General features: G+C 42.7%; 1 protein-coding gene across 2 annotated transcripts; it reads left to right on the top strand.

The window, feature by feature from the left end:
* The first annotated feature begins 591 nt into the window (after window positions 1–591).
* waca (WW domain containing adaptor with coiled-coil a) lies at window positions 592–22,527 on the top strand. Of its 2 annotated transcripts, none has more exons than XM_037456094.2 (13): window positions 592–852; window positions 1,048–1,078; window positions 1,906–2,098; window positions 9,853–9,944; window positions 12,264–12,379; window positions 12,481–12,590; window positions 17,691–17,945; window positions 19,476–19,598; window positions 19,738–19,886; window positions 20,006–20,130; window positions 20,539–20,740; window positions 20,859–20,986; window positions 21,083–22,527. In XM_037456094.2, the coding sequence occupies exons 1-13, from the start codon at window positions 812–814 to the stop codon at window positions 21,150–21,152; spliced, it is 1,635 nt and encodes a 544-aa protein (XP_037311991.1). In that variant the 5' UTR covers window positions 592–811; the 3' UTR covers window positions 21,153–22,527. The 2 variants fall into 2 exon arrangements, with proteins under 2 accessions (XP_037311991.1, XP_037311990.1); XM_037456093.2 differs by having other exon boundaries at window positions 19,735–19,886.
* The last annotated feature ends 738 nt before the right edge of the window (window positions 22,528–23,265 follow it).

The raw sequence follows: 23,265 nt of genomic DNA, 5'->3' as shown, positions 1-23,265 counted from the left end.
TGTCAGGAGATAACCAGTCAGTGCTTTCTGAGAGCTTTTATTGGCTATTAAAACGTTAGATCTATAGCTCTTCGTGGGAAAACAATTACTCCATGGGAAATGAAATTACAATTCAGCCAAAAAAATGGCAAACATAATTGATTTCAAGATTTTGAGACCGCTCCACTATAGCTAGTGTGTGTCCCGGATGTTGCCATCGGAAGGGGGAGGTGGAGAATAGGGGTTGCAGTCAGGTTGCCAAGTCTGTACAATACCCACATTTGTCCATCTATATGGTGACTATTTTCTAAATACTTGATTTCTTTGAATCAATATGAGAAATGTCCCAATCTGATACTGATACCAGAGGACTTTGATATTCCGTTGTTTCAATGTTTTACGGTGTTTATAGCAGCAGTGCTAAGAATATATCAAATGTATTACTTATGGCATACTAATGAAAAAATCAAATACCTTCCCACATCTAAACCAACATTTCACGTTGGTAACATCACATAACATTATCACTGGATACTTTTCATAGGTACAATTGACTTATAGGCTTTCCATTACTGGTGAATGTCTAGTATGTGGCAACCCAACGCGCAGCTCCACTGCTACGTTTCTGTGGGCAGATAGAGACACGGCTCTGCGTCTGAGTGGGAGATGGACTGAGTGAGGGCGCTCTTTCGTCCAGTGCTGGCAATAGCATTGAAATACCCACAAGCTAAGTTGAAAAAATTGACGGTTTAAGGTCGCTGAATCAACTCAAAAAATAGACTACCGTCACCAATCTTTTACATCCCACTCCATACACACTAACACGGCATTGATGGTAATGTATGCAAGGAAACAACCGAGACTCGGCGATGGGTAAACATCATTTTGACGTTACTTATTCAGATTTTCCATTTCATCCTAGCTACGCTTTGACAATCCGCCATTTTTACTGTAACCAAAATAAGTGGCTTGAAACTTGCATGTTCAGCTGTTGCAGCGCTTTCAGCAATTTGTCAACACTGACATTGAAGCTTCATATTCACAACGGGTTTTTCTTTACATTTGCAGGTGCGACCGAAGAGATTCTCAGCCCTATCAGGTACCTGTTAGCAAACTGTAGCCTGCTAGCTTGCTAGCACCAAATAAGATTAAGATGGACACTCTAGCTCAGGCTTCTGGGAAGCACAACGCCCCCCCACCCCCGTCAGTGCGCAAAAACAACGCGAAAAGTAAATGGTTTTGTTTGAAAATCCCGTTTTGAAGGCTTCAAAGAGTCGTTAGCGGGAGCACTCTCGGTTAAACTAATCGGCCTGAAAGTATTCTTCAAGTTTAGCTGTTTGGAAAAGGTAGAACCGAGTTTCGTTGCAGCTCAAGCTAATGATAGCCGGTAACTGTTAGCTTGCCTGCTAGCTAGTCCGATTAGGGCCCGACCGCAATTTGTCATTTTAAGGATATAGCTAGCGAGGTAGCTATGGGAACCTCAAAGGGATCCATATGTATTTCTACAAAACAACGTAACGTTATAAACGATGGGAATTCCAAATATGTCTGTTAAGCAGCAGCCAAGACAAACACTTAGTTGGCGGAAATGTTTGTTTATCATAAACCGTTATTATCAGTTACTATGAATGTCGGGATACAGATGTACATTTTTACCAAGAGCTAATAATGCTGCATATTTACGCAGCACTAGAAGAAAACTGGGATTAATCTGCTGTTTTTGAATAATTAATAATCCACTGTTCAAATTAACACCAAAAATAATACAACTTTAATGCATAAGTGCCTTTTCCTCACTTTAAGAAACCCAACATGGTGTGTAACAAGAAAGGTGTCCCAATCTTGAGAGACCTTTTGATGGTGATGAAATCCTTGTACGCCCACGAGACACTAGATTGTAGTGAGGTGTTTGATTTGTGTCTACAGGCGCTCAAATACTCCTCAAAGAGCCATCCGGGAGGGGACCACCGGCATGAAAAGATGCGAGACTCCACTGATGTCACTCCTCCCTGCAAGGTGCTCCGGAGGTCTGACAGCCCTGAAAACAAACAAGCCGACAGCACAGGCCACAGCAGGGCGAAGGCCGTCCATACACACCGGGCCAGAGACAAGGACGGAGGTGAGACACTGTGGTCGCAGAAGCCGAAATGGGTTCAGGTCGCAAACAAATGGCTCACTCATACGGCTGTGATCTATATCCCGCTGCAGCTTTGTTTGTTACTTCAGACATCGGTGCAGCCTGTCTGGAGCTTATTCATGTTTTTGAAGTACTAAGTATTCCAGCTGTGGTCATTTAGGATTGATTAAGCATAACGATTTGATCAAGCATAACGTTGACGCACCGGTGAACTTCTAGAGCAAATTTATAATATTGTTGAGAAGCACTTGATTTAGAACAGCTGTTTGTTGTGATGTCTGTATCCTGAACTACCTCAAATAATACATTTGGTAAATATTAACAGCGCATTGGTCAAGTACCCAAGATTGGATGGAAATATCTTTTGCAAAGCGGTTTCTTTTCGTTTAGTGTTTTAAATTTTAATTTAGCTGACTTGGACAGTGTCTGAAGTACTTGTTTCAGAATTTGGATGGATTTTCAGTGATGCAAAGTGGAGATGTATACATTGTTTGACGTCTTATTGCATAGTTTGTCACTGTCCTTTATTTTTATTTCCAACCAAGATAACCTAAACATAGGGAGGCAGAGCCATCCTCAACATCCTAATATCTGATAGTGGGACTCATGCTTGTGATGTAAAGGCTGGTACATGGTTCTGCAACTGCGCTCAGTTGTGTCGATAGACTCGTTTCAATTCCTGGTTCTAAAAGGCTTACACGTGTTGCAAAGCAATTCACCGCCAGAAGAATAGGTGAAATAGCGTTTTTTTGTCGAAGACGACCTAGAGAATGACGTCTTTGTGTGGAAGTCATTGGTTTGTCTATTTATTTTTATGTGTGGCCCCAGCCACTATAGGGATACATCAAAAGCAGAGACTGTGTGTTTTTCTGAAAATGCAGAACTATAAACTAGGCTTAAAGTTGAGTTCCCCAACAATGTTCTGTGCAGAAAAAAGTCACAGTGACCTGTAGATGAAGAGTTGAAAATATGCCCCTGAGGAATTTGTGCACAGACTTTTACGGGACACAGCGTTGTGATTTTTGTTGTTAACATCTGCAGCCAACAGACCGTTTACCTTCCCTCATCCAACTTGGTTTCTTATACCTGCACAACATGCCATTCCATAGTGGGTCAAGCTGTCCTTATACCGAGTTTTATTGATCAATTTACAAGGATTGTAACGGTTCAAAAAATGGGAATATGGGTGTCAACAATGTCGTTACAATTCAGTGTTTCCCCTAAGTTTACAACTTCAGGGGCGGGGAATTTTATAGTCGACCAAAGCTGACCGGTTCGGCCGACCGGAGCGTAGTAGGGCTAACTGGGTAGTAGTTGGTCAAACAGTTCAGCCGACCAGAGAGAACTGTTATGGTTGAGTCCCCCTGTTTCCAGCTGTAGCAGACAGCTGTTCTGATGAAGCCGCTGTACACAACCTGCCCATAAGCAAACAGCAGATCAATCTTTGGTAGCTAGCTGGATGTAGTGTAGCATCAAGCAGCATTCCTTACAAACAGCCAAAGGAATGTTCTGTGTTCTGCCTCAATTGCTTTGACCTACCTCATAGAAAGATGTGTCAAATATGTGTGCTGTTGAACTTACTAAAGATTTCTGCCATATTGGAGCTTGAAATGACTCAGCTCAACCTCATGTCATCCAATGTGGCTCATCTGCACTTCAGGTTGCAGCGACAAGCTCTGAACATAATTGGCTGTCACTCCAAATCTGCCTTCTCACGTGCAAGGTGATAACAAACCTTCAGGATTTTTTCTAATTTCAGTTGTTTGGGTTTGATTTTGTTAGTCTAATGGTATTGACTCCCAGCTGTGGTTCTTACAAAGAAAGCACAAGGAGAGCTTTGAGCACAGTTCTTGCATAGTTCAAATGTAGTGAGGACCTTTTATAAGTATGCGCTCTCAGGGTGCACGCTTAACTACACGACGTGGTATGCTGGTCATCGCTCTCATCCCTATTATTTACTGTCTCAATCTTAAAAAAGAAATCCTTATTGGTGCTATGTCGTGTCCCATCACAAACTTTAAAGCTCCTGTGCTGTGAATGGAAGACGTCCCGTCGGTGAATCTGCGAGTTCTGATATGCGAGAAGCTGGATGTAGTGCGACTGTACCCAGCAGTCTCACATGGCACCCACCAGACATCACAGACTGTAGTAGTTGTCAAGTCATTAAAGCAAATTAGAAAGTTTGGTGATTTTCGAGATTGACGTGTATTGGCTTAGTGACTTGGGACAGCGCTGTCTTCTGATGAGTTGAGACCGCCGGTGTGTGGAGCTAGTTGTCTTAAGTTTGAGTTTGAGTCATGGTTATAACTTTATAACAACAATGACCAACCCACAACAAACTCTCTTTAACAGGGTAAAACAACAGCTTGGGACACATAAACATTTTGTAATAGTAATAATTGTACATTTATAAAAAAATTCCCCGCCGAACTGCATGCTGGGTACAGTTTACAACAAGAAGTAACTCTGCTGCTAAATGAAAACACAGAAAAGAGCGATACAGGAGGAACAACGAGAGACCAGATATGCATCAACACAACGTGTGCACAAGAGGAGCTGTGTCTGTTTGGAGGGTTTTTGGTTTTGGTAAATCCAACGTAAGATACGATCCATTGCAAAGTCTGTCGAGCCTCTGGTGGCAACGGTAGCAGCCACAACAAGCTAACATGCTAACAAACTAACACGCCTGGCAGTTGCAAGCAAGTTGGCCAGTAGCAGCGAGCAGCTGTTCGGGTAGGCGTCGATTTCGGGATCAATGAATTAATGTGTTGAAAAAACAATACCGCGATATACCGTCAGAATGTTTCTTAATACTGTGATATGGATTTTTGGCCATACTGTGTAACCACCACTTCCACAATGAATTGCATTTTATAAGTGTAGAAATGCGGGCATCAAATCCTGCTTACTAAACAGACCTGGTGTGTTCTTCTGTTCCAACTGGCTGAATGTGTTAGGCCCAAATCTAACACATTTCTGTGTTTGTAGTCCCAAACTGCATAAGACAAAAATCTAACCCCAGTTTAAGCGAACACAACCTCGTTAGCTAGCATGTCAAACAGTCTTTTAACGGCTCCAGGGCTAGTAAATCACCACATAAGAGGAAGTAAAGTCGCACAATACAACTATAAAATAGCAAGGTGACCAGAAAAACTACAGCAAATTACTACTTTTGGATAATTAAAAAATAAACTTACTTTAAGATTCTTCTTTAGGTTGGAGGTGGAGTCTTTAGATGCTGAAAGGAGGTTGTTTGGTGGTTCTCTTTTTTAAAATGAAATTCTTATTGAATTTCGAGAATAGAAAATATTGCATGGCTTCCCTAGCTCTGTTCAGAGCGCCTCTCCAGACTCCATTAGCAGCAACTGATCATGCAATGAGGATTTGCATTTTTTTTCATGTTGGGGCTTCTGGGAAATGCATCAAGTTGCCTTCATTTATTTAGAGCACATATATCAAACTCTCAGTCCGGTGTGACCCACCGCTGGAGTGCGAACGGCCCGCCAGGTGACTGCCGCACCGCCAGGAATACGTATTGTCAGCTATACCGCTTTCCGGTCGGGTCGTCAGCAGCAGCGCCCCGTCGACCGTACCGTTTGCGCTGGTCGGATCATCAGTTCGAGGTGGGCAGTATCTGGCCCGAACCACGAAATAAGGTTGACAACCCTTTTTTAGAGAGAATAAACTTGTGAAACATAGGTACCGTCCATTGATTTCAACAATGTAACTGTATTCTGAATACGATCCATTTAAATTGTAACTGTAACGGAATACGGTTACTCATAATTTGTATTCTAAATACGTAACGGCAGTACATGTATTCCGTTACTCCCCAACATTGGTTGGGACAGTCGATCCATGTTCTATAATGTCAGCTACAGCTGAGTTCTCTAGAGCAGTGGTTCTCAACTGGTCTGGCTCCGGGATCCACCATCACCCCTTAATGACGAGCCGGTGTCAATATTGACGGGTGGGGGTGCTTGCGGCGCTAGTCTTATCTTTTCCCGTTCTAATTGCCGCGCTTGACTGAAAACATGGACGGACGAGCCGGCAAAAAAACTGACACTCCGCTGCATTAGAAAACGTCCCTTCAAAATAAAATCACAGGACGACATTTTTTTTTTTAATTTTAATTTTCCCATCTAAAGGCACCACAAAATTATGTGCGAGAAACTATATTGTTTTCTGACAATATTATGCCAACCGCCGGCAGGGCGATGGGCTCCAAGGGTGGGAGAGGCTGCGCATCCCAGTCCAGCTACCAATCTGCCGGCTCTGGAGGAACGCAGGTTAGGTTAGTTGTTGTTTTTTCTTTGCAACTGTATTTCAACAAATGGCCAAGACCGCAGACCTTGGCCTCTCTCTCTCTCTCTCTCCTCCCCCTCCCTCTCGCACCGTTGCGTTCTTGGCGCATAGCGGTTTAAATGAAGGACAACAATGAACCAATGCTGAGCAAGAGTTTTGTGCAAGCAATTTAAGGTTGCGATTCTTGTCCCAAATATAGCTTCATTCAATGATTGAAACAAACATTAACATTAAATGAAGTTTATAGAGTATAGAACCGACATTGAACACTCTGAGCAAGCTGTGCTTTGGTAACTTTTCCTTGGCATGAAACGGCAAATAATCAAACCAGTGCATGAAGCTGTTGTAGCTATTTTAGTCTATTTTATTCATGCAATATAAAGTCTGTACAGTACAGCCCACCCGCAAAGCAGACACTCTTAGGCAGCGTCAACGACATTTATTTACCAGCGAAACCGTTTGCAGATGATGGATAAACCATATTGTTTGATTGTAGCAGCTGTTTTTTTCTTTTCGGGCATGTGTGTGCTCATTGGGGATGGAACTCTTCTGGATGGAACTCTTCTTCTGCAAAACAGACAGCAGAGGGTTTAAAATGCGCAACCATGTAGAGAAATTAATTTTGTGATCTAAATAAGATAAATAACAGGCTATTAAGTTTGTTTATTAAAAGAACATGGTATACATAGATTCTATAGGATCAACTGTTGTCTGTTACCTGTTTTGTCAACGGAAACCCCCCTGAAATATGTCAACCTCTTGATATTTTACTGGAATTACTCCAAGCAGGTAGTCTACCAACAGCGGGGTCTCTCCACAGCACAATCTGACTTATAACAGGAGGCTAACGGCTAACCTTATCTGAGGCTTTATTTACTTTTACTGTGGTGTTTTAAGGTTTGTACTCTGATAAAAATGAGTTTCTTAATATATAATCAGAGCAACATAAAAGAAATAAATCAATGACATTGGTGCAGCCCTTTTGAAATGATTATTGGGAATTTTCCAATCTACTTCTTTCTGGTTGACTGAGTCAACAGTTGCAGAATATCACTGCATTGTTCTTGGTACATGTATGCTGAATACCTGAATCACTCATGTTCCTTGAGCGGGGTAACTAATGAATCACTAAGGAGGTTCAAAAGTGTCTAAGACCTATTTCTGGATCATTTATTTAAAGAAGAAATTAATTATGTTTACAACAATTCTGTAGCAGGCTTCGCATTTTTACCTTTTAAGGACAAAGTACACCTGCAGTTAACTCCTATCTGCTGTTGGTAATTATAGTTCGCTTCCAGCTTTGTCATGTTGATGCCCCTGGGTTAGACCATTAGTGGTGTCGCTCTGCCCAAGGAGTTAGTAAGTTAATTACATCACAGCCATTGAAGCAGCTTAACTTAAAATCAGCCACAGGCGCAGCTAGAATGTTTTAGCCTTTACTAAGACACTATATAATAGTTACGTTCAAAGGTAACTTTGTCTTTGGTTTGCTTTGTTATTAGCGATGCCCTATATATTTCTACAAGTTTGTGATATCTTTTAACATTGTTATTCCAATAATGATCCTCGGCAAACAGATATGGTTTAGAAGGTTGTCAACTTTTGTCATGTTTTGTGCGGAGCCTTTATAACGTTGAATTCTTTGGTCAATATTGTAAACCACATTAGTAATCCAGATGCATTTGATGTTGCTTTTTTGGCGTTATTAAAAGCGCAACAATTGGACCGACTGGGGTAATACTTCTACATCTTTTATTTATATTGTTTTAATTATGTTTCGCACTCATTCAAGCTCACAGGACTTTCAGCCAAAGAGGCAGACAACTACAGAATAAAAGTAGTAATAGCCAACTGGCACAAACTTAAAGGCGGATCTCTGGGTAGAACCCTAAAAAGGATTTCCTCTGTTTTGAGCAGTACCTTCCATCTCCCCCAACACTTCTCAGGCATAACCTGTGTTGTTGCAATGGATAGAATTGAATCTGTGTTTTTACGCTGCATGTTGATCCACGCTGACCTCCATTATTCAGACTGCTTCTCTTAGGTTTGCGTGCTCTTTGGTTGACTGATTTTGATTCTGATTGCAGAGCAGATTGTCTCAGGAAAAGCAGAGTCATTTAATTACCTTTCATTGCATGGACCCTGGCAGAATAATGATCATCTAACTTTCCCATCCAGTCGTTTTTATCAAAATCACACCAAACACTGAAATTACACAGGAAACTGAATTTCATAACATTCTGGATATTATGAAAACAAAGGTGTGTTTCACGTAGAAACCCCCCCTTTTATGTGTTTGACTCGACCCAGAGTGCATCACGTTTGGGGTGGTAACAGATCCTGAATGTGTTGTTAGGTTTCAACGCTGATCCTGTACATACATTCTTCCTGGCCGAAAAACTCAGATCTTCCATTCAGTCGTGCTTCCCTGCAGCGGTCTGCCTCGCTGATGAGCAATATAACCCTCAGATTAAATGTAAAAATATTTTGAAGTGCTTCAATTTGTTGCGTCTAATAATGGTTGCGCAATGAGAAAATGGGCTGAGTGAAAGCCTGTCTTTCCCTCAGCTTTTTGTGTAAACTGTATCTTGATTCACCTTACACTGCTGAGTTTTCTGTAAAAACAAAAATGCTGCACGAGGGTGTTTTTTTTTTTGCCCTCCCAAAAAGGATGGCAGATTTACATCATTGTGGTGCATTTTCATAAATGGAAAAATAAGACCATAACGTTAGCAGACAGACGTATTAGAGCTTTGGGGACACTGCCAGATATTTATGACGAAAATCCCCCATGTGACATCTACTACTCACCACAATTACAAACCCTCTTATTACATCAACTTAACCAGAGTACACAAGCCGGCTAGTGCAACGCTCCTGCTTTACAATCCTCCTTGTCTTTTGAAGTTTAATTCATAAAAGTTTACTGTTAACATTTCCATGAGGTGCAGATGGATGATGTTGGTTGATGACATGTTTTTGCTTAAGTCCTCTTCCCTTATTTATTTTTAACCTGGTCACATTGTAGATTAGTTATTCATCAGGCATTCTCTGCATTGTGTTAAAGCCTCCGAAGTGAAGTACAATCTGATATTTATTGCAGTCAGCACTGATCATCGTACATGATTCTGTATTCTAGGTATGTAGCGTTAGACTGAAGTCAAACACAGCTGTGTTACACTGATACGACTCTTCAAAAAGGCAACTGATCAAAAAAGGAAACACAACGGAAAAGCATGTCTTATGCTCTAAAAATTAAAAAACAAACATGCAGACAGTAGTACAAAATAAGTTTTTGCGGAGAGTGTCTTTGTGTTTCCATAATAGTGCTATATTTGAACATTGCAACCATTTCTGGATCAATGTATAAGTCGGGCTATTGTTTTTTTTTACTAATAGTGTCCCTCCCTTTTCTTGTGTTTTTGTTGCAGGGACGAGTTATTCTCCACAAGAAATCTCTCACAACCACAGTTCCCTTCATAGCTCTAACTCACATTCTAACCCCAGCAAGACCTCAGACACAGTAAGTGTGCCTCTACCTCTGAGAAAAGAGAATTCCACAGTCACTTGTTCTTAGTAACTGCTGTCCTGTAGTTTTACGGTGTTGTGTATTCTCGCTATAAAGGTGGAAGAAACTACTTGATAACAATGATAATATCTTGGAGTAGTGTTTTATATTGTCCAAAGATAAAAACTCTGCACAGGGATTATTACAAACATTTCATGGTAGATGGGCCAGTCTAAGAATTGTTAAAACTAGGGCTATCAAAAATAGCGCGTTAACGGCGTTAATTAGCTGTTTGTTGCTAATTACGTCAATTTTTTTGACGCATTTCACGCATGCGCAGTGTGACAAATAATTCAGGTCAGCAAAGTGCCTCTTCCTCTAGGTAATGCACTTCATCCTATACAACACATTACTGCCACCTGCAGGCATATGTCAGGCCGTCAGGTTCAGCAAGTTGTTTGCGCCAGAGACCTGCACCCCCCCCCCTTTAGAAGAAAAAAAGCTCCGCCCAGCAGAGCTTTGCTAAGAAAAATAAATAAAGAGCAGCGCTGAGGTAGAGGAAAGAATACTGTTCTGAAACATGCGGAGGAAGAGAAGCCAATGCGATCTAAATCCTCCCAGGTATGGGAATATTTCACACTCAAATGGGGGGGGGCTAGCGGATTTCTTTGCAGCGCCAGTCGTTCTAATCGCCGCGCTCGACTTCAAGGTGTAACCTTTATTATTGTTCGGTCTGAAACGGCGTGCCCAGTGACGGGTGGTGCAGCAATATTGTTGTTCGGGTGGAAATCGGGAGAAAGGTCGGTCCGGGAGATTTTCGGGAGGGGCTTTGAAACATCGGGAGGGTTGACATGTCTGGTCATCGCAGCCCTGGACCATCAGGAGCACAAACTCACAGCAGAGTGGGATAAACTGCAGAGGCTCGAGACCCTTCTAGAGCCATGCAGGGAAATCAGTCTGTAACTTATCAAATAACATTGCTTTGATTATTTTCTGAAATGATTAAAAAAATCAAATATCAATAACATGTATTTATGTCAAAAATAATAATGATGATGATAATGATAATTATGCATCTGTGTCCTGTTATTTATCTTTAGTATGCATTTCAGAAAGAAAAAATGGTTAGGATTCAGGTGTGATTAATCCACTGAAAATTCTAATTAATTTGAGTAAAATTTTTAATCATTTGACAGCCCTAGTTAAAACACATGAAAAAAACATAGGGAAGGAGTTAACGAGCCACTAGAGGAAGCTCAGGCCCCCCATCTGTAGCCAGGCCCAGATTGAGGGCTGAACAGCGAGTGTCTGTTGGACAGGCTTGACGCAGAGTGATGCGGCTCCCCCCTACTCCCTCCCATGGGCTCACCACCTGTGGGGGTTGGCAGTGACTGTCAGAGGTCTCGACGAACCAGACTTGGGTAGGAAATGCTGGCTCTGGTGATGTTGAACGTCACCCATTTGGGGGTGAAGGAGCCACAGCTTGTGCGGGATGTGCAGCGCCAAGTTAGATCTTGTGAACCTTACCTCTCTTTGTTCAGCGGGCAAACACTGTGGTGGGCACCCATGGTCAGGGAAGCCGTCCTTTTGAAGGCCAGGTTATGATATTCCGTAAAAGTGAACCAAAGGGCGGTAGTCTTTGTCGTGAAGGAGGCAAAGAAGCGAGTGTTGGAGGAATTGGGAGAAACTACCAAAAAGGACTCAAAGTGGGCTCTACATTTTGCCACCTTGGGGAGGGGGAGAACCAGGGAATCATCCAAGCTGTCTGCAGTGACATGGATGGGACTGTTGACTGCAACTGAGGAGGTTATCGGGCTGTGGAAGGAGAACTTTAAGGAATGAATGAATCCAACTACTACGCCCTCTTTCGTTGTGGTAAAGCTGAGGCAGAGCCATTTTATAAGGGCTCTTTATTGGCAAGCACAATACAGTATTTACATTATTATGATATGACAATAGAATTTTTCCTTCCTTGTGAAAATGCATAAATATAGGTGAGAATATAAAATGCTTGTTTCAACACCATGATAGTTATGTTCAACACATCAAAACTACTACCAGAATGTATTTGCATTGCACTTAGTTGCCCAGCAGAGAACACACTGAACTGAAATGCACCTGCCACAAAATACATACATGCATTCTTTTCTTATTGTGTAACTGGAAGAATGTCCCTGCGGTAAAACACTGAAGACGTTTCTGTGGATGGCTCCTTTACATTTCTGATTTCATTACAAGCTGTTGCATCACATCCCTTCAGTGCGCTCAAACACACTTGTGTTTTTCTTGTCTGTCTGGCCTCGTGTTTCCAAATATTTTTGCTCCTCTTCTCAGCCGTACGAACCTGGGGAAGACTGGTCGGAGCACATCAGCTCATCTGGAAAGAAATACTATTATAACTGCAGGACAGAGGTGTCCCAGTGGGAGAAGCCCAAAGAGTGGCTGGAGAGGTATCCCTTTACTTAAAGCACTCCATTGGACACACTGCATTAATTCATTAATGAGCACCATGTGACGATTGATATCCATTTGCATGCGCTCTCGTTCTCAGGGAGCAGCGGCAAAAAGAGGCGACAAAGACAGCGGTCGTCAACAGTTTTCCCAAAGACCGAGACTACAGAAGAGAAGCCATGCAAGCATCGGTGGGCTTCACCGGCGCTAGTAAGTGTCCATCACACCATGACAACACACACTTTCCTTACTGTTGGCATTCCTCTTCGTTTCATGGCTGCAATGTCTTCTCGTTTTTTTGCTTGGCCGGCTCAACGAATCAGTTGGTTGATCTGAGGCTTTGCGGCTACTGGTTAGTCCATGACTGTATTTTGAACTGCCAAACTACGAAAAAGACTGGGACTGCCAAAAGACTGGGATTACGAATGGCTAAGCGTTGCATTCGAATGTGGCTGCTTGGCAGCGTACCAACATATTTTTTTTCATTCAACCAGGTGGTCCCTGGGCCTGAGAAGGGAAGAAAAGGAGTTTAATATGGCTATTAAATGTTACTAAAACTAGACTAAAATGTTCAGAGTTTTTGTTGATGAAAATTAGACTAAAACTAAAAGGATTAAAATTACTAAATGTGACTAACGTGTATTTTTTTCTGAAAGACTAAATCCAAAATAGCTGCCAAAATTCACACTGCTCACTACGGAAAAAAAACCTTATTTTTTATGAAAACAAATGCAACTAATTTAAATAAAACCATTTTTGGTTTCGTGACCCGTTTTTCTCTTGTGTCTAATTTCAGGGAGGGCGGAAGGGGAAACACTGACCCATTAATAACCCCCGTTACACAACAATAAGAAAATTATATATGATATATAGAACTAGAAAATTCCGCAGAAATTAAGAGTGTGGCCTATACCGCCCACAGATGTCGCAATATAGACGTATAATTCATGCACTTATTGAAATGTGTCAGCTAATTGACATATACTGTAATTTAAATTGCAAACCATTGGGATTTATAGCTCTTTGAAACACAATAATAAACCCACCACCAGTTAAAAAAAAGTAAATCAAGCAGTTATGATTGTGAGGACTTCTCATGGGCTTCTTCTCATTCTTCTCATCTATATCATTTTAAGTAGCCCAAGTTGTAAAAGGATTGCATGGCAGCTCTGACTACCCATTATATAAGCAACAATCAGACCAAGTTGACATATTGAAGAGGAAATAAAGAAATAAAAACATCTCAGAGATTAAAACTCTTTTTTACAGAATGAGAAATACAGATTTGTAAGTATAATCTATACAGGTGGTAAAGTAGATCTGTGACTGAGAGGAGGGAAAACGATTGCTTCACTAACTACCTCAAGTCATCTGTTTGTTTGTGCATGAGTCAGGGGCAAGTGAAGGCTAGCTGGCTAGCGAGCTAAAGACATGACCGATCTTCTCTTGCTTGGTTTTAACCACTTTTCAGCAGTTTGGAATGAGGCAAAACTTGTCTGTTGAGTAAACTTGCGCGATTAAAGCGTTGCGAATATTTGCTTTGCTTTTGGTGTCAATGCAGCATGAGGCAATTACTGGCAAAACATTATTTTTCCAGACAGCAAGACTCCTATGAAGATATTCCCAAGCTACTTGAGCTGCAATTTGAAATGAATAACCTGTTTCTGAATGTCTTTTAACCACTCCCAAAGCCACTTCCTTTCTAGGAGACCTGACACAATTGTGTTCATGAGTAAATGTTGTGGAGGCAGCACAAACATTCATCTCTCACACACACACATACATACACTGCCTTTATTGCAGAGAACATCATTCTGCTCACTGAATGAAGATGCGTTTCAAAATGTGGGCAAAATAACCAAAATAACAGGTCATTTGTAAATATCAGTGTATCTGCTACTATTATATGGGGGGGTGCCCCAACCCCACCCACCAAAAAAGTTTTTTTCTTCACGTTTACAATTGTTTATCATTGTTAAATTAATAATTAATTTGTCCTGTTTCACAATTTAATGGCAGCAGACAAATTCAATACATACCGTTTAAGAGATGCAAGCAAATCCCTCGGTTCACATGTGGTAAAAGAACCTGTTGAAGAGGATTACATACAGTCTATGCACAGACCCAATGATGATGGAGGGGCGCAAATCTGCAATTGAACTGTCGCGGCCAGATGTTCCCGTCATCAGTGACGTCCTGCAGGCACCGGTATCCCTAGCTGTTTGATACATCCTGGTATAACTTTCCATTATACTACTGAGTTTCATTGTACTGCTATATTGCGACCAGTCAGAGACCTTGCACTTTTAACAAACAGCATATACAACATACCATCACTGCACTGACTATAGTACAATAAAGCGTAGGGTAATACGACACACTGGTACTAAATATTAAGTAATATTAAGGACGTTTTCTCAATGATACTGTGTGTGTGGCTCTTAAAAGAGCCGTTTGGTTGTGATTGATCATATGGTGTCTCGTCATGGGACAGTTCCCTCTGCATGGAAGTATGATGTGATGTCTGGTACCCGATCCGAGCCAACGAGCTATCAAAGGGGCTAAAGCCTAGTTCATGCTTCTGCAAGAGCCCCTTGCGTGCCTTTTCACTCCCTCTTGCATGCTTGGGTGTGTCGACACATTTTTCTAAACTTGCGTCAAAAGCTTTGCGAGCTCACGTATCCCGCAAGGTTGTGATTAGTTGCTAACTACATCCTTTACAATTTGAAGAGTTTTTGTTGGAAGAAATCTATAAATATGACCACTGATAGAACCAGACAGACAATTGGCGGACAATAAGGACGCGCGGATGGCGTCCTTATAGTGGATGCAGATCTCCGCAAACGTCGGTTTCCCGTTGGAGGGGTGAAAACGTTTTGGAGGAAAATACGGGACATATGTGTCCGCGAAAGAAATCCGATGAAAAGCAGCAGTGGCGATGGATGGGGCAAAAAAATCTCTGAATAATAAATACCAACGCTTTTCACACACAAAGACGTCACTCTCTAGGTGAGGTTTTTCAATGTAGTGTTCTGGCGGTGAATTGCTTTGCAACACATGTAAGCCTTTTTGAACCATGAATTGAAACGAGTCCGTCGACACAATACGCAGACACAAACGCAGAAGCATGTTCCAGCCTTAACGCCTAGCACCACGTACTGCTGGAAGCCGCAGTCATCCAGACGCAGTTCCTGTGAAAGTCACCAAGCTGTCTGCGCCTACCGGTGCTATTTAGTACAAAAACCCGACTCAGTTTGAAGGTCCAACGTTAATAGGACTTCCACACAAAGTACAGAGTTGCTTCCACGGTTGATGCGGAGGAAAAACAATGGCGGAAAGTGGTCTGATTCAGGGTGATAAACCATGCCCCCTCTCCGTCGTGTCCGGCGCGAATGCGGAATACATGCAAATTGACCACAAATGTACCAGAGCCCTGCGCCACGTTAGGTGTGAACGTAGCATTAAAGCCTAGTTTATGTTTCTGTGTTTTCAGAGAAACACAAGACCACACAGAGGCAAGAGCCCCTTGCTCGCCCCTTGCGCGCATTTTCACCCCCTCTTGAAGAAATCTTATCAATATGATCACTTACACAACCCGTCATTGGCGGACTATAAGGATGCGCGGGTGGCCTCCAATTCATGGAGGTAGATTTCCGCAAAGGTTGGTTTGCCGGTCGAGGGATGTACAAATTTCACACCAAAAGCAAAGCTAATTATTCGCGCAAGTAGATTCCATGCAAAGTCAACCAGGTGCAAAAAAAGCGAAAGGAGCGAAGCGAATAAATACATTTTTTGCCCAATTTGGCAAAGCAAATTTTTGCTTTACTCGTGCGTTACTTGCCCGACTTGTAACTTAAAGGCGTTCAGTCTCAGCTGCAAATTTATTCGCTAGCTCCTTTCGCTTTTTCGCTGTCAAACGCGCCTCGTCTTTCTCTGGTGCTCTACCCCAGATTTGAGAAACAGCACTGGCAAGTATTGGCATCTGACAATGGCATTAGAATCGTATTGTGGAAAAATATATCCTAAATAAATAAAACAAAACAAAATAAATAAGTGCAAGGAACACGGAGCGGGGGGGAAGCATCAGGCCCGGTGCGATGCGGTAGGGTTGGAGAAAATCTGTTCAGAAAAGTGTGACACGCCAACCGGAAATGTGGGCTTGGGGGCTATTACCATCAGCAGGGCGACGCACTCTGTGGGTGAGTTTGTTGACCCTGTGTTGGCGCCGCCTTTTGCTGACCTAATTCAAATAAATAAGGAGGGTGTGTTATTTAATGCAGGTTCCAGTCTACTCGACTGCAGCCTGAAGGCTACTTTCACTGTCGCTGTGAGGTCAATTTAGTCATCTGCCAGACCTTGCAAGCCGAAATTCAACCATATTACAAGCAGACACTTGTTTGGTCTGCTGGATTACTCATCTGTTGTCTTATTCTTAAGTGGTGAACAGTTTTTTGGGGGGGGGTTTTAAACAAGGAGCAGTGGAGCCCTTGTCGCTATCAGCGGGCGGCCGCCATGTTTTCTCTGCCTTGTGGCACGTGATTGTTGGCTCTGCCAGAACTCGATATTTGCATATCACTGTTGATCTGTGAGACCGCTACGGCTGCAAAGACGAATCTAGCAAATTTGATCATTAAGAGTTTGCAATGTATTTTATTATCAATTTGTTGTTTTGCGCAATTATTGATCACACCCGCAATACATCAGAGATTTTAGTATTAAAAGTTAATTTTTCTTTCTTCTGTGCGGTCCAGTACCAAGTGGCCTGTGAACTGGTAGCACTGGTGTAGAGAACATGTTCTGTTCATGTTTTTCCTTTTTTAAATATATTTGGCAGATGTAAAGCATACGTGATGGTCAGACACAATGTGTCTATCAAGTCCGTCCTTTCTGTAAGACTGGCAGGGAAAATCTATAAATGGCCGGGCGTTTAAAAAAACGCTTCTTGCGCGACATATTTTTTACGTCTCTGTGCCAATTGCGGCAGAACTTTGCCGTGAGCGATACTGTGCGCAAAGGAGGAGCGTAAATGCGACCATGTAGAGACACAAGTATATCAGCTGGTACGTGTTGTAGCGGAATCGGCGTGCGTGGAAAAACTTTTATTTTTATTTCAGACTTTTCCAGGAGGACGGAATATCATTTCAGCGGCGGGGGGTTGTACTCCAAGTTCTGTTCTAAGTTCTGTTTTTGGATAAAGGGTTGGGCTTTTTGTTTTTTTTAATCCGATACATCGATTATCATAAAAATAATTGATTTTTGCACCCCAGCCCTAGAGATCTCCCTTGCTGATGAAACGCATCCTCTCTGCAGAGTCCGCCCAGGTGGAGAAGCCCACAGTGACCGTCGCTTCCCAGTCGTCGTCATCTGGCTCAGGGAGCCAGAACCTCTCATCTGGGCTGCCGGGGTCGTCGTCCTCCTCCATCATGGTGCCCGTGTCCCCCATCCTGCAGTCCCCGGCCCCTCCGCTCCTCCAGGACCCCACTCTGCTTCGACAGCTTCTCCCCGCGCTCCAGACCGCCCTACAGCTGAACAACGCCAGTGTGGACATGGCGAAAATCAACGAAGGTAAGAGTAACGGGCGTCTGCTGAACCTGTGCCTGCGAGGGCTTAGGGAATCGTATAATATGCTGAACCGCTCCTGGCTGCTGGTTTATGTCGGAGCCAGCTTCGGAATTGAATGAAAATCAAATTATTTCTCCAGGGGAGTAGACGGGGACACAAAGATCAATTTCCAGCCCTTTTCATTTTGGAAAACTGACTCCCGCACCGCTGTGTTTTTATCAGTGGAAATGGAAAATAACTGTATATCATCGGGCTACAAATTGGAGGACAATGGGAGTAGTTGTTGTGGTGTAGATCCTTTCCTGTGAGTGTGATTATTTTTCAATCCATTCTACATCCCCAATGCAAAAAGGCCCGCTAGTAGTACCTGATAACTTTTGAAAATAACTAATTTGTACAATCACGTCAGAGGGATAAAGTGTGCAGATATTCTGGAAAAGCTAGCAGTCAGACAGCGTTGAGAAGCAGTAGTCTAATTATGGAGAGTACAAGGACACCTTGAATAGTGAGTCACTGCTGAAAAGGGTCGGATACAGAGAACCGGTGCCATAATGGTACCAGTTCAGATGCAACTAGTACCTACCGTAACACAACGCAGATTTTGGTACTTTCTTTCGGTGCCTGAGCCGATGGATGTTGAGTTGTAAACAGAGGCTGTAGCGACGTTACTTCAGTGTTTGTTATTAAGCTGTAATTGAGCTTCATGACCCAGAGACCGCCCTTGCTGATGAAACGGAGACCACGTGATTATTTTTGTGTTGTCTTTATTTTACACAACAAAGCATTAACTAAATATAAAAATGATATCTTTAGTCCCTGCACAATGAGTATAAATAAAATGATTAATATGCCCCAAATTCCAAAACTAATATATACACTTCTAGCTCTTATGGAGGAGAAACAATGTTATAAACTAAACTGTTGTTAACGGTTAATGCATTGTTCATAGTTAAAAAGTTCCAGTCATAGTTGGAAGCCAAGTGTTTTGTATTTATTCATATTTACACTATTGTTTAAACAGTTTATATATTGCTCGATTTATAGGTTTAGCACCAGTTTGGGGGGGAAAAAACAAAACCATACCCATCTCTAGTTAAGACATTGGGGGGGATTTAGTTATGTTACCCACCCCGTCACAGTGCGCCTACATTGCTCGACTATTAGAACGCAATTTTGTCTTGACGTGCCAGTTATTTGAACACACCTCAGCAATGATTACATATCTTCTCTCTGGAGGTGAGCTGATATATCTTTTATTTGCAACACAGAGAAACACGATACTGACATCAGATGGGTAGTGGAGTTGCGGGCCACCGGACCCACATGGGATATATACATGTCTAATATAGTTTATATATATATATATAGTTTATATATATATATATATATATATATATATATATATATATATATATATGCTTGTTTCAGCCCACCTAGTTGAAGCTAAATGGCGTTATTACAGAACATATTACGCGGGACATGATGTCAGTGCAGGGAGCGGGGCTAACCGTGCGTCTATTCGGCCCTCTTTAGTTCTCACCGCTGCTGTCACACAAGCGTCACTACAGTCAATGCTCCATAAGATCCTCACCGCCGGACCGTCAGCTTTTAACATCACAGCGATCCTCTCTCAAGCTGCTCAGCTCTCCAACCAAGGTAGGTGACCTTTGAGGAAGGCCACCAGAAAACCTATGGGATGGAGGCTTGTCATATATTTTTACTGTTTGCCTCAGCGTTTCTTTTGCTTGATATAAATATGTCTGATTGTGCATCTTTTTGCATGTCCGTCCAGCAGCTCCGCAATCAAACCAGTCGCCCATGTCGTTAACGTCGGACGCCTCATCGCCCCGGTCTTACGTTTCCCCAAGGATCAGCACGCCACAGACCAACACCGGCCCCCTCAAACCTCTCCTCAGCACGCAGCCCGTCATCTCGCAGACCAAAGTAAGACGCCAGATGAATGACTAGATAGAATATTCTGACGATCTACAAGCGTGTATCCTGATCCCGTGGAGGAGGGCGAGTTTGTTTTTGTCCGATAACCTGTCTTATTGACTTTGTAGGTGTGCACGCAACCAGGAAAGCAGTCCTCTCATCCTCAGCCCTCATCCCATCAGTCCTACTCCAGTGACAAGCAGCACAGTCAGGATGCAACCACAGCCTCCCCACGCTCCCTCCAGCGCCAAGGGTACACATGCATGTAAAACACACACACACACACAGACCTGTTGGAGTCCAGAAGGAACGGGTCTCATGATGGGTTACTCTAGTGTCATCTTCTACACAAATATTAAATTAGAAAAGGAAGAGCTCTGTGTTGCTGATTTCTGAAGTCAGTAGATTTGAGCAGAGATGAAGTGTGAATTGAAGGTAAGCATCCACTCAGTTCAGTGAGTCCATCAGTGTCCGTCCCCTCTGGAAAAGGCTGTACACATGTTCCCCTCGTTGTGACCCAACTGACACTTGGCTACCTGTGATCCAATAGGTGGCTATAAACAGACAGCTGTATTCAGTATTCACAGCATTGGGGTAAGGGATGTTGGGTTCTTTATCTCTGCTCTTTCTTCTTCCTAAACTATACCTCTGTCGATCGCAGAAGTCACAGGAGTCCCTCCCCGGGTCCTAACCACATCTCCAGCAGCAGCAGTCACCCCCCCAACTCCTCCTCCTCCTCCGCTCCCCCTTCTGCATCGGCGGCACGGCCCTCCTGCACTTTCAACCCCACCCTTGCGACCCACTTCGATGAGAATCTTATCAAACACGTGCAGGGATGGCCCGCAGAACACGCGGAGAAGCAGGTCTGTACCAGCAGCACGCCTGATCCCATCGTTATTATTCACAGCAAACACCCTTTTAAGTGTGTGTGTGTGTGTCTCTCTCTCTCTCTCTCTCTCTCTCTCTCTCTCTCTCTCAAAGGCATCACGACTACGTGAGGAGGCTCACACTATGGGGAGCATCTGTATGTCTGAGAACTGCACAGAGCTCAAAAACCTACGTTCTTTGGTCCGAGTCTGTGAAATCCAGGCGACATTGCGTGAGCAGAGGTAAGAATCTGTTTTTAGTCCACGCGTTGGCTTGGGAAGTAAACCTCAGTTGCGTAAACGGTACAATAACAATTGTTTTCATCTTATTTTCCACAGGATATTGTTTCTAAGGCAGCAAATCAAAGAACTTGAAAAATTGAAGAATCAAAACTCTTTCATGGTGTGAGGGTTTGTGGGGCGGGCAGTTCAAAAGGGCGGGTGGGGGGGTCATAGACCCATTGCACATAGGTGGAGGCTGGCGAGGGAGCAGATTGTTGGGTTCCTCTCTCGTAACACACGTAGGAACTGCAGTCGGTCGGCTTTGGACTGTCGAGCCAGGAGACCGCCACCGCTTTACGAGACTCTGTAAAAAAAGGTATTAAAAAAAAAAACACAGTGGTGGATTGAGAAAAAAATGTAGATTTCTTGTAGATGTTATTATCTATGTTGTACATACATTTTATAGATTGAAGCCATGGAAAGCCATGGCTATCAGAGCTTTTGAAATCCAAACTAATCGGCAGCTACAACCATTAGCTAGCCTCTTCTTCACGTTAGCTCGTATGCACTCTTTACAGCTTAATTTTCTTCGTCAATTCATGGATCACTGAACCATTGAGCATGCACGATCTGCACGTCAGTGGAGGAGGATGTTCCAAAGCCGCCCGCCCTCCTATCTGCAGGTCTATCATGACTTTTGCCAACGCTTCCGGTGGCCCTGCATGTCCAAGTTTGAAGGATTTTCTTTTTAAATAGTGCCTGGTGGAGTGAGTTATTTAAAAAACAAGAACAATAAAACCTTGATGTGATGGCGTGCTGCTATGGACCTCCCCTCCTCCTCTGCTGGCCTCCGCCCTAACCCGCCACACCTTCTGAGGCATCAACGCTTGACACTTTTCTTTGCGGTCCAATCACTTTTGGTTCCTCTTCCACTCCCTCTGACATTACTTTTCAAGATGGAGGATAATCCAACCCTGCTTCATTCCTTTTGTACAGTCGCTAACACAGTGGAGTTTTTATTTATAAAGAGTTGTATAAGCGAGTGGTAACCCACCATCATTGGCAGTTCGAGAGTGATGCTATGGGTTTAGAAGTGTGTGTGGGGTTGGATAGGGGTCTCCAAGAGTCAGAGTGCAACAATGGGTCACATGTGAAATTTACTTATTGTAATAAAGATGTTCAACTAAAGCAAGCACTGGTTTTTTTTTGTGGGGGGGGGGGGGGGGAGAAGAGAGAAGTGTCTAGATTTGGTTCATACGCTAGTGCCTTGTTGAAAGTCTTAACTCTCACCGCCGCCCCCCCACCCAGACACACACTTTGTTTCGTCCCAGTGAGCATGTTGTGCACGGAGGGCATTTCACCCTCTCACTTGTTTTGTTCCTAACTGTTGAAAAGCCGGGTTGTAAGCTGCAAAAAACTTTGTTTTGTGTTCTCCACCGTACTCTTATCGAGTCTATAACTGAACCGCACGACACATTCAGTGAAGATGACCACATCATTGCTTTGTATATTGTTTCCTGAAGTATATTGACAAATGAAAATAAAATATGCCTCTCCAGGGCGCTGTTGGTTTTTGTTTTTTGACAATCCCTTTTTAGGTTGTCTTGTTTTGAAAGCTGTGTCGTAGATGGCTCTGAGGCGGGCGGGGGGGGGGGTACATTTAGATGTATTTAATAATTAGATGCATTGATGCATTCCAAGTATTGTTCTTCGAACCTTTATTCAACTTAATCTATTTCTTCCGCACCCCCTTTCAACTCCTTCACACTTTTAGCTATTAAGACCATTCAAGTATTCAAAATTCTCATTCAGTAGAAGGGTGGTATGACTTTTCAGCTTTCTTGCTGTAATAATTTAATTTTTATTAATTAAAATCAACTTTTTTTAACATGATTTTCAAATCATCTAAAAAAAGATTTTCCAATCTTTCAGCTAGAGACACCATTAAAACTTTAAAATGTTGACAAGTCGTAACAATTTTATTTAAAAAAAACTGCTTGTTCATATCTATTATACTTTTTTCGTAATGATTGTTTCATTAGTTTTTGGGTCTGTTTGAGTTTTACCTTGATGTGTATTGTGTTTCTTAGAGTGGAGCAGAGTGAAGCGGGGTCAGAGTTCGGTAAAAAAATGGCACTTTTGCCCTTTACGGGCACAATTTTCACATTTCACGCTTCATTTCTGGATCAAAATGATGCCGTGCTTGTTACAACTACACTCATGCGTTTGGTAGAGTCTTGTCTCTCACAATCACATTTTTTTTTTGGATCACCCGGCTAGTTTTGCTCCAGGGGACATTT

This window comes from Pungitius pungitius, chromosome 19 (genome assembly GCF_949316345.1).
Source record: "Pungitius pungitius chromosome 19, fPunPun2.1, whole genome shotgun sequence".
Classification (NCBI taxonomy): domain Eukaryota; kingdom Metazoa; phylum Chordata; class Actinopteri; order Perciformes; family Gasterosteidae; genus Pungitius; species Pungitius pungitius.
The sequence above is the reverse complement of the archived record's forward strand: the minus strand, read 5'-3'. Positions and strand labels throughout refer to the sequence as shown.

What these genes read in the sequence shown, in the direction of transcription:
- waca (XM_037456093.2), top strand. Translation starts at nt 812, where the DNA reads ATGGTAATGTATGCAAGGAAACAACCGAGACTCGGCGATGG. An exon ending in CGCTCCCTCCAGCGCCAAGG is followed by an intron (nt 20,131 to 20,538) that starts GTACACATGCAT and finishes TGTCGATCGCAG; the next exon opens with AAGTCACAGGAGTCCCTCCC. An exon ending in CAGAACACGCGGAGAAGCAG is followed by an intron (nt 20,741 to 20,858) that starts GTCTGTACCAGC and finishes TCTCTCTCAAAG; the next exon opens with GCATCACGACTACGTGAGGA.